Source organism: Microtus pennsylvanicus, chromosome 3 (assembly GCF_037038515.1).
Source record: "Microtus pennsylvanicus isolate mMicPen1 chromosome 3, mMicPen1.hap1, whole genome shotgun sequence".
Taxonomy (NCBI): domain Eukaryota; kingdom Metazoa; phylum Chordata; class Mammalia; order Rodentia; family Cricetidae; genus Microtus; species Microtus pennsylvanicus.
The window spans coordinates 14,818,970-14,831,060 of NC_134581.1; the positions used below are offsets into that span (position 1 = coordinate 14,818,970).

Here is a 12,091-nt window from a genome sequence, read left to right on the forward strand (position 1 = left end):
TTAGGACCTCCGGAAGAGCAGTCAGTGTTCTTAACCTCTGAGCCATCTCTCCAGCTTCTGACACCTCTATTTTAAATTAAGAATCAAGCTACCATTTAGACAGTAATAAATGTAAGTGGTTTGTTTTTCATGTTTTTAATTGGAAATTTTGTATATTGCACAATTTCAAGCTGGGCAGTAATAAGAGCACTGCCTTCAGTTCTTTCTGCTGTCTTGAGGTAGGATTTTAATTACAGTCTAGACTATTCTCGAATTCATCATCTTCCTACCTCCATATCTTCCCTGACAATAGTTTAAACCTTTACAAAAAATATTTTTAATAGATTTCATACTAGATTTAGTGTATAAGTACTAAATATATATACTATATACTTATATACACACTAAAAATACATGTAACTTACTATTTCAACAAATTTATATTCTTAAAAAAATTAATGTTTGAGTATGATAGATTGAATGTTAAGAATTTTTCCTCCCAGGTTGGGGATGTAGCTCAGCTGCTAGAATGCTTGCCTACAATTCATGGAGTCCTTGGTTTTATCCTCAACATTAGATACAATTGGGCATGGTGGCACATGCCTACAATCATAGGCTTATGTCTATTTATGACTATAATCATAACGGAGGTAGAGTCAAGTTTTCACAAGTTCAAAGTCACCCTCAGTTATATACATAGTCAAATTTGAAGCCAGCCAGCCTGGACTATATAAAATGATCTCAAAAAAAAAAAAAGAAGGAGGAGGAGAAGGAGAAGAAGGAGAAGATTTTTCCCACATATAGGTCATCAATTATCAACATCTTTCTACCCTCAAATACCACAATAGGAATATGATGAAGACTTCCTCTAGCAACATCCTAAAAACAAGGATGCTTTCTTCATATCCCACCTCCTATATACCTATTATATAACGTTCCTATACTCATTAGGGTTTTTATATTTTTCTTATTTATTCCTGGCAGTCACCCCGGGTAGCACAAGGATGGCTTTAGACTCTAAAGCACAGGCCATATTGTATAAAGTGAACACTTACTGTGGGGACACCTGGCACAGCACCACCCGTACTCACCTTGCTTTTAATCAAGATGCTCACTTCCCCGGACTCTATAATATAAAAGCTGTCAGCCTTGTCACCCTGAAAAAGAAGAACTTATGTCAGAGTCACAAACAGCAGTGATGACTGTGAGCACCTCAGGTTTTTATCTCCAACTCAACAAGCAGATTGATGGCTAATAAATTCATAGTATTAGAGGATCCTGATGACTAAGCCATTAACCCAATTATGACTGACACATGTCCCACCTCTTAGTCTTTATATTTACCTTCAGGAATGTGACCAGGTTACCAACTACACATCATTGTTGTTCTGACTGGCTATGTTGCTGTGCTGAAACCCTTTTCAGGGACCAGTAAACAATACTGCAAATGTGTCAAGTAACTCCTGGAGTGGGAGGTTGTGGTAGTCTGAATGTAACTGGCCCTCATAAGCTCATAGGGAGTGACACTACTGGGTCTACTGAGGTCTCTTTTGCTTAAGCTTTGCTCAGTGTTATAGACCACTTCTTGTTGCCTATAAGATGTAGGACTCTCAGCTACTTCACCAGCACCATGTCTGCCTGTATATCACCACACTCTCTGTCTTGAAGATAATTGATTGAACCTCTGAATCATAATCGAGCCACCCCAATTAAATATTTTCCTTTATAAGAGTTGCCATGGTCATGCTGTCTCTTCACAACAATAGAGCATAGACTAAGACAGAGGTCTAGGAATAATCTTGATCAATTAACACAATCCTCAAGAAGAGACTGAGGAGGAAGCTCAAGCATTGAGCATTACAAGTCAGGTACAAGGACCTGAGTTCAATCCTCAGAACCTATGTCGGAAGTAGGAGGAGCCAGAAGTGGAGATGCACAAACGAAAGCCAGTGCTGGTGAGGCAGACACAGGCAGATCCTTGGGGCTTGCCAGCCAGCCAGCCAGCCAGCCAGCCAGCCAGCCAGCCAGCCAGCCAGCCTATTCAGCAAGTTACAGGCCAGTCAGAGGCCTTGTTTTGTTTTGTTTTGTTTTTGAGACAGATTTCCCTGTGTAGCCCTGGATGTCCTGAAACTTGCTTTGTAGAGTCCAAGCTGGCCTCGAATTCAGAGATCTGCCTGCCTCTGCCTTCTGAGTGTTGGAATTAAAGACATGTGTCACCACATTCAGGGAGACCTTGGTACTATTTGTTGTTGTTATTTTTTTCTTTAAAGTAGATTGTGCATTAGGAATGAGACTTGAGGTTGTCCACCCCCTTCCCCCATAAACACAGAGAGAATAGCATGGATCTATGTGAAGAGCTCTGCCTTGATTCAGTAGGTGCTTTGACACCATCTTTGTAAGCTTTAGGCTTTCACTTTGCTTGGCTTACTATTAAACTACCTGGCTAAATAAGCCAGGTAATTCAACAAATAATGTACTATGTTCTCACTGTGTGCAGACATTGTCCCAGGGGCATGGCTAAAGCAAACAAACCAAGAAATATGATAACCAGTAAATTATACAGCTGTGTTAGAGGATGGCAGTGCTACAGGAAAAGAACAGAGCAGGACCACAGGCTCTCAAATGCTGGTAAAGGGACCAGCTACTGCACACAACACAGCTTCAGCATGAATGGTGGAATCTGAGCGAAAGCTGGAAGAAGCAAGACTCGGGCAAGCAGATAAGGGAGAAGAGCTTCAGGCTTCTTTCACTTTCTCCTCCCTCACAATTAAGGTCTGGAACAAATCACCGATGACCCAGTAGCAATCATGTGCTACGTAGGTTGGTTGTTTGGAGACCAGTCTGGTTATACAGATCATTAGTTAGTCTCAAACTTTCAACTCTCCTTTCCTCTTTCTCCCCCGTGCACTACCACACACTCATCTTGGTGTGTATTAGACAAGACTTCAAACCTCAACTGGGACCACACAGTTGAGGATGACTTGTCTGAGTTAATCTAGTCCCAGGCCAGGCATGATGGCTCATGCCTATAATCACAGCACTCAGACAGCTGAGGCAGAAGAATTGTTCTGAGTTTGAGGACAACTTAAGTTACAGAGCAAGGCCCTTGTCAAAAATTATGGTTTGGATGTAAATGTCTCCCAAAGGCTCACATGTTTGAACACTTGGCTCCCAACTGGTGACACTTTCTTGGGAAGTTACCCATCCTTTGGAATGTGGGGCCTACCCACATAGGAGTGGGCCTGTGAGAGTTACAGCCTAGCCCTTCTCCCCATTTGTTCCTTGATTACTGTCATTACTGTGAGGGGCCAGCTACCACACACTAACTAGTTCCTTCCGCCGAGATGAACTGAGATTCCCTGAAACTGTGAGCCAGAATCAACTTTCCTTCCCTCTCTTCAGAAAGTTGTTTCTGTCAGCAATTTGATCAGAGATAAGCAAGAGAACTGACAGAATTTTGTCAATTCTACTGTAATTTCAGATACAATATGACCAATAATGTGAGATGAGAGAGATAAGCTCTTAGGGATGGGCCACCATACCCACTCTCACTGGCTAGCATTTTTTTTTCTTTTTTTCTTTTTGAGGCAGGGTTTCCTCTGTGCAGCCCTGGCTGTCCTGGAACTCACTTTGTAGACCAGGCTGGCCTCGAATTCAGACACCCACCTGCCTCTGGCTCTGGGATTAAAGGTGTGCACAGCCGCCTGGCTCTGGTGAGTATTTTTATGCAGACAGCATGTCTATACTGTGGTGCAGATGAGCAATAATGTGGAGAAAAGTTTATGCTATGCTTCAAGAACAACAAATGCTTTTTTAATATATTTAGTTCCTTGCCTTAAGGAACTAAATATATTATGTAATATAAATGTAAGCAAAGTTTTACTTTACAAACAAAATAAACGAACATTTCATGTAGTTTGCATTTTGTATATTCAAAGCAAAAATTGAGTTTTAAATAAACTTGTAAAAACAAAGTTGCAGGCCAGGCGGTGGAGGCGCACGCCTTTAATCCCAGCACTCAGGAGGCAGAGGCAGGTAATCTTTGTGAGTTTGAGGCCAGCCTGGTCTACAAGACAGGCTCCAAAGCCACAGAGAAACCCTGTCTCGAAAAAACAAAACAAAACAAAAACCCGAACAAACAAAAGAAAAAAAACGAAGTTGCACTTATTCTTCAGGCCCGGCTCAAATGAAACTTCTTTATGAAATGACATGGTTTAATTCCTTCCTTTTCTATACTCTCCCTTTTCTCATATGTATTATCAGAGTGCTTATTATTTCGGTCTCATTTATCCTAACCTTAAATTATATAAGGGAACCTGGAAAGCAAAGCCATTCAGAGATGTAACCTAAAACGAACATCAGACTTTTGTCAGTGTTCAGTCTCGTCTAGTGGGGCTTTCTCCTCCTCTTTCATCTTCAGTCTGACCACTTCTCAAAGTTCTGGTGGGGCCAGTTCTATAGACCTGGAGTTACAGTGATCTGAAACCATCCTCCTCAACCCAGCTGTGTTCAAGGGCAAACAAAGTGCCCAACTCAACTCAACCAGATGCCTTCCCAGTGTTCTTGTCAGAGGCACTGGCAGGGAAGTTTGTATCTGGAAAAGGCCCTAAACTATTTATATGTAATTAAAATACAAACACGGGAGATAGAGAAAATTATCACATAATATAAAGACATTTTGGTAAAGTGGTGGTATACACCTTTAATCCTAGCACTTGGGAGGCAGAGGTAGGCAGGTGTCTGGGAGTTCAAGGACAGCCAGGGATGTTATACAGGGAAACCCTATCTCAAAAAAAAAAAAAAAAAAAAAGAGATTGCTATATAGCTGAGAGTGGCCCTGAACTCCTAACCCACCTGCCTCCACTTCCCAAGTGTTCAGATTCTAGGCATACACCACTACCCCTACTTTGCAGTCTTTCTTTAATTATAATGGTTCAGTTCACTGTATATTATCTTGCATTATCCAAAAACAACTTATGAAAAAGATACAAAGGATATCGAGACATCTCATAGATCTGATTATCACTGAATGCTAAGGATTCTGGTGTCATACCATCAACAGGTTGCTTTTGTGCCAGCAGAGACAACAGAGAGCATAAGCCTCCAGTTTTCTCTGGATTCTAATAGAGATAATAAAGCTTACTTAGGGTCAATAGCAAATAACATCCAATAGAAGACAACCCCAAAATGAATGGAGGTCTGAGCCTGGTGGCATGTGGCTGCAATCAGTGACTCAGGAGGCTTCCGAGGTTAGGACAACGTGATAATACTGTCTCAAAACACAAACATAAAAAGGGCTGAGAGTGCAGTGGCAGAAGATTTGCTTAGCAGTGAATTTAGTCCTTCAAGGGAAAAGAGACAGCAGGAGACAGACACAAAGGAACTTTAGAGGTCTTTGTATGAGGGACGACACAGCTTCCAACAGTGGAGGACATTAAATTTTGGTTTGTTTTCTTCCTTTTTCTTTCTTTCCCTTTTTAACCTGGAACTTTGGAACTTTCTATATAGACCAGACTGGCCTCAAACTCACAGAGCCCTGCCTGTCTGTCTTTCCTGAATGCTGGGATTAAGGGTAGACCATCACCCCTATTGGAGTCAGAATAATACAACGTGGCCCAGGCTGGCCTGAACTTGTGAACCTCCTGCCTTGTCTCTTAAGTGCTGGCATTGCAGGTGTGCACTACTATACTCTGTGATACATTGTTCCTTTTGGGAGTCCAGACCCCAACTCACCTGAGCGATTATTCGCTCTCCATCCTTATAGAACTTTTCTCCGATCACATCCACAATCTTCATTCGTTCTGACATCTACAAAACATATAGTTTAGGGGAAAACCCTGATTGAATGTCATTGCTACAGAACTAGGTTAAAACAGTATACTTGAAAACCTAGGAACAGTTTGAACAGCTCTTCCTAAACCATCTAAACAGACTCTTATTCAAACTTTACCTCTAGTGATTTAAAGAGTGGCACAGACTCAATAAATGATTCAAACATCTTCCTCTTTTTTGCATTGTTTTTCACTATGATTCTTCTAAAAGTCACCCGGTCCTACAAGAAAAAAAAAATGAAAATTCTAGTACACGCCTGTATAAGAGAATATCTATGGTTTAGATAACTGAACCACTGCAGCCACCAAAGCCCTATGAAGTCAGTGTACCAACAGAGTTTAATGATGCTGGAAGAGAGAAACTCTAACCCGTGCTAGAGCAGAAACCTCCTAAACGGTAGCTTGCCATGTTCAATGAGTGCCATCTATGGGCCCAAAATAGAACATGAACAAAACTCCCACTAAATACTCAGTGCTCAGACACCTTCAGAAAAGGCAGGAAGTAAGGGCAAACAATCAGGCTGTTCTTGCCCTCCAGAGGTTTGCAACTGTAATGAGGAAACAACACAAAATATACAGGGCCATGCTATAATCAATACTTAGGAGGTTGAGGCAGGAAAACCATAAACTCAAGACCACTCTGGACCAGCCTGGATGATAGTGAGACCCTATTTCAAACAAAAACAAAGCATATAACATATAAGAATTTTTGCAATTGATATATGAACCGAAATGTACTAAGTCAAAGTACAGAAGGCAAACGCTACAGTCATTTCCAGGATCGATTCCTGGGCATGGCAGTACAAGTCTATGATCTCAGCCACTCAGAAAGGCAAGACAGAAGATTCAAAAGTACTAGGTCCATTTGATTAACTTAGTTCTGTCTCACAAGAAAATGGTTTTGAAATGTGGCTCAGTGATAGCACACTTGTATAGAATTCAGGATGTTCTCTGATCAATCTCTAGTGCTGTCCAAAAAATATTTTAAGCCTTTTTTTACCCCCTGAGACAGTGTTTCTCTGTGTATCCCTGACTATTCGGGAACTCACTCTGTAGACCAGGCTATCCTCAAACTCAGAGATCTGCCTGCCTCGCCTCCTGAGTGCTGGGAATAAAGGTATGTGCCACTACTGCCTGACTAAATTTTAAGTCTTTCCAAGCAGGAATTTCCAAGAATTTCTAGGTGGGAAAAGAGCAATTACAGCAGAAAAAAAGCAATGGAAGATAATATTGCAGGAAAAAAAAATAAACTTGCTGGGAACATGAGGGAGGGATAAGAGTTAAATTAATGAAAAGTATTCAAGATGGAAACTGGGTAAGTGAAAAAATGATGAAGCTAGATGATAGTGGCACTACCTTAGACCTCTGTGAGCTGAGACTCATTTACCTAACCAGAGAAGTCACTTGCACTCCCAGTAGGGGGTTATGGTGGGCTCCTCATCCTTCACTGCTCTAAACTACACTATACTATTTTACAGCTCTCCTGCTGGCATTTAGTTAAAAGTTGGTCTCCATTTTCTTCACTATCTGCTTGCTTGACAGGAGTATTCAGTCTTACTGCTTTCATGGGTTGCATCATCTGCCACTCATTTCTGAATTCTAAGGTAAGGAATTTCTCATGTAAAAGGTTACTTTCACACTTTTTTTTATAAATTTATTTATTTATTATGTATATAATATTCTGTCTGTGTGTATGCCTGCAGGCCAGAAGAAGGTACCAGACCTCATGACAGATGGTTGAGAGCCACCATGTGGTAACTGGGAATTGAACTCAGGACCTTTGGAAGAGCAGGCAGTGCTCTTAACCTCTGAGCCATCTCTCCAGCCGCACACTTTGGATTATTATGCCATTACACTAGAATTCAATTTCTATATATTTTCTGGTCTAATCTAGGCCAAGAATATTGTAGAAAGAGGGTAATTAAGACTGAGAAACTGCTCCCAGGTATGGTGGTACACGCCTTTAATCCCAGCACTTGAAAGTCAGAAGCAGACAGACCTCTATGAGTTTGAGATCAGCCAAGAAGGCATGATGAAATCCTATCTCAAAAAAATAAAATAAAATAAATAAAAAAGGCTGAGAAAAATGATAACTATGAAGTTCCCTTCTATATGTTTGGATGTTGTTAAAAATATGTTAAAATATATAATGTGACCAAATAATTACAAATATAAAAGTAAACAATATTTCTAGGTAATAAGAATACAGATTTTCTTCAGTGATTTGTCTTGAGGTTTCAGTACCACTAATTAGTTTATTTGTAAGCCAGGGTGCTCTTGAACTCCATGTAACCACGAGAACACGCTACAGTTGCCTATTATTTTTTTTGTTGGTTTGATTTTTAAAAAATAATTATTTCTTATTTTATGTGCATTGGTGTTTTGCCTGCATGTCTATTTATGTGAAGGTGTCAAAACTCTTGGAGTTACAGACAGTTGTGAGCTGTCATGTGGGTACTGAGAATTGTACGTGGGTGCTTAACCACTGAGCGCTCTCCCCAGATGCACCATTGCCTGGTTTTATGCAGTGCTAGGGACTGAACCCAAGGCTTTCTTTATTCCACCAACTGGGCTACATCCCAGCCCAATCCGATCCTCGATCCTCTGTATGCTTTTATACTTCCCAGAGCTCTCATTTTAGGCTGTGCAAGGCCTGTTCTTGTGGTTATGAACAACATAAAAACCCCTAAGAAAATTTTCAGCCCTTGAAAGTAATTATTACCAACTATTTAGGATAATAAGGAAATGCAGGTCAGTAGTTAGTCACCTGTTATAATCAAACTTGTAGTCATGTTAGGTATGTTTTCAAGATTAAACATATTTTAAGTAGACAGGTAGTCTTCAAAAACTTCAGATATTTGCAGAATATGGCATTTAAGATGTTTTAATACCATAGATTCTTTTTTATGACAATGAGACATATCTGCTCCTGGCAGCACTAATCTACTTGAAGAGGATAATGGGCACTGAAGAAACTCCACATGGTGTTTACTTTCTTTGTGGCAAAACTAAGCCACTGGGCAAGAAAGTGCTCTTGCCTTGACTGCTGACACTATGCTATCCAAACTGGACAAGCAGGGCACAAAAGAGAGTGACTGTCAAAGCCTGCCAAGACAAGGTGAGTCAGTCCTTCAAAAAAGCCTGCTTCATAGAAAAGTCTGTCAGATATGCTAGGCCTGAGGATCGAAGAATGCCCCAACATTACAGAGGAACTCTGGGTGACTGTCTAGGCAGCCAGCTGTTTCTGTCATTTCTCACATTTTTTGGAAGTTTCTTGCTTGCACTTCCTGCTTACTCAGGTAATATTATTTTCCTTCTCAGGTCTCTGAGGGAGTTAAAGACTTTATAGTTATATTTTTTCCTTGTTACCAGATTCAGAAAAGAAATTCATAAAAGAGGCTTAAAGTATACAAGGTATATAAAAGATAGTTTTGGTAACGCAAGTTAGGACAGAAAGTGAATTAGGTGGCAGTGGTGGTGCACGCCTTTAATCCCAGCACTTGGGAGGCAGAGGCAGGCGTAGCTCTGTAAATTTGAGGCCAGCCTGGTCTACAGAGTGAATTCCAGGACAGACAGAGCTACACAGAAAAACCCTACCTTGAAAAAAAAAGTAAAAAAGTGAGTAAGTGAATTAGATACAAGACTTTGGACACACCAAGACAGGACAGATAATGGAGTATTTTCTCTGAGTTTGTCAAATGCAAATGGACTAGACATTGTTGATATACTTATGGAGGAAGGTCATTGGCTAATAAAGGAACTGCCTTAGCCCATTTCATTGGTTAGAAGATAGGTGGGAGGAGTAAACAGAATAAAACGCTGAGAGGAAGAGGAAGTGAGATCAGACTTGACAGCTCTCCTCTCAGGAGCAGACGCCTCAGCCGAGACGCCATGCTCCCAGCTCCTGGGCAGACGCAAGCATGAAGCTCTGACCCAGGATGGACTTAGGCTAGAATCTTCCCGGTAAGACGGGTGCTATACAGATGATAAGAAATGGGCTAGTCCAGGTGCGAGAGTTAGCCTAGAAGAGGCTAGATAGAAATGAGCCAAGCAGTGTTTAAATGAATACAGTTTGTGTGTTGTTATTTCGGGCATAAGCTAGCCGAGCAGGCGGCTGGGGTGTTGGGGACGCAGCCCCGTCGCCGCTCCTATTACTACAGCTTGTATATATTGTATTATACTTATTGTATATAGTTTTTCTTACATTAGTTATCTTTATTAATTTTAGACAAAAAGGAGGAAATGTGCTGTTTTGTTTGTGCCTTAACAAATAAAGCTTGTCTGAAGATCAGAGTGTGGTTAACCATAGAGGCCAGGCCGTGGTGGCACACACCTCTAACTCCAGCACTCCGGAGACAGAGGCAGATGGATCTCTGTGAATTCTAATGTGTCTAAAACTTATCTCTTTTGTAAACTCAAAGTTCTTGTGTTGTAGTAATATGAGCGGCGGGGCTGGGTCCCCAAAACCCCAGCCGCCTGGCTCGGCTAGCCTATGCCCCGAAATAATTACACAGATACTGTATTCTTTTAAACACTGCTTTGGCCCATTTCTAATCATCTGTGTAGCGCCCTTAGGTGCGCTTACCGGGAAGATTCTAGCCTAAGTCCATCCTGGGTCGGAGCTTCATAGCGTGCGTCTTCCCTGGAGCAGGTAGCATGGCGTCTCTCTGAAGGCGTCTGCTCTGGAGAGGAGAGCTGTCGAGTCTGAGCTCACTTCCTCTTCCTCCCGGCATTCTGTTCTGTTTACTCCACCCACCTAAGGGTGGGCCTATCCAATGGGCCTAGCAGTTTCTTTATTGCTTAGCCAATGAAATCAACAGATTGATATATGACACTCCCACATCATTGTGTGCTCCATGGAGTTGACTTGGATCCACGACAAAAAGCATTTTGCCAGGTCCAAGTGGCACTGGATGGTTCCACAGAGCCTGGACGGTGAAGTGAAACAGCCAGATACTCCAGTATGTGGCCAGTACTCCACCTTTCTCAGGTTCCCCAAAGATGATAGACGTCCCCCTCCCCCCAGGTCAGCAGGAAGCAGTCAGGAGAATACAGTGTCCTCATCCCTCCTCACCTGCTACGCCCCTTCTAACTCCTCACCTTTTTATGATAAACAAAAGGGAGAAATGTTAGTATTCAGGCACCTGCACTGCCTGCCTTTGGGGTTCTGACAGGATGCTGTAGAACTTTAAGACAATTCTGAAGCCATTTCTGACAAATTCTGAGCTCTCTCAGTCTCAGCAGTAATGCTTGTCCCTCCCCCCTGGGAACCAAGGACCTAACAGCTACTGAAATGTTGGGAACTTTCCATTTCCCTGAGTCTTTGTGATGTTGACTCAGTTCCTGAACAATTACCCACACACGTATGTTTTGACACAGTCCCTGGGAAACAGGGTCAAAGTGACCTCTTACCTCATCTGATCTGGCAACTGCTCTCCAGCCAATTATTGATAGTAGCCCTTTTGAATAAGCCAATCATAATAGTCAAAGGACAACCCCCAGACACCCCCCTTTGCTTCTGTAGCCTTTTCCTTTAAAAGTAGCCTGTACCGGCTATTCAGGGTCTTTCTGGCCTCTAATGCTGGAAGACCATGTCATGACAGAATTAATAAAATCCTGATGCTTTTACATCAGCTGTGGTGTGAGAGGTGATCTCTGGGGGCGACTCCTCCTCAGTGTTTGGACTCTAGGGTCCAACAGATGTGTCCTCAGCTGCAGCCACTAAGAGCACCTCCTGTGCATATTCGTTACATTCCCTTTTAAAAGGCGGGCCTTGCCCACCTCTTGTCTCTCTCTCTCCCCACTTCCCACTTTCTCTTGTCACTCTGCCCCCTTTGTTCCTTCTCTCTCCTCTTCCGAAAAACCTTCTGTGTGAGCCCTGTTGCATGATGTGATTTCCCTTTGCAGTGGTTTTTAAATAAATTACAACTGGTATCGAAGTTTTACTTTGATCTGGCCTTTCTCCCTTTATAAAATATAATTGTCTCAAATACTTCTTGTACAACAACCATCTCTACAAACTTTTGCTTAAACTATGTTACACAATTTACAAATCTGAAGTAAGACAGGTCACTATGTTTACTACACTTACTCTGTGTTCTTTTGGGTTTAAGAATCTCTAAATTTCCTTTTATTGCTTCCTTTCTGAATCAGTTTTGGCCATTTCTTTGTTTTTTTTTTTTTTTGTTTGTTTGTTTTTTTTTTTTTTGGTTTTTTCGAGACAGGGTTTCTCTGTGGTTTTGGAGCCTGTCCTGGAACTAGCTCTCGTAGACCAGGCTGGT

The 12,091-nt window shown here is 41.7% G+C and overlaps 1 protein-coding gene across 1 annotated transcript in view; it reads right to left on the minus strand.

The window, feature by feature from the left end:
• Positions 1-12,091, minus strand: part of Prkar2a (protein kinase cAMP-dependent type II regulatory subunit alpha) — a 65,531-nt gene that overhangs the window by 9,327 nt on the left and 44,113 nt on the right. Inside the window, exons 7-9 of the mRNA XM_075964599.1 lie at positions 5,930-6,031; positions 5,713-5,787; positions 1,071-1,136 (exon numbers count right to left, since the gene is read on the minus strand). Coding sequence (XP_075820714.1) covers positions 1,071-1,136; positions 5,713-5,787; positions 5,930-6,031 — 243 coding nt within the window. The remainder of the gene's footprint in view (positions 1-1,070; positions 1,137-5,712; positions 5,788-5,929; positions 6,032-12,091) is intronic.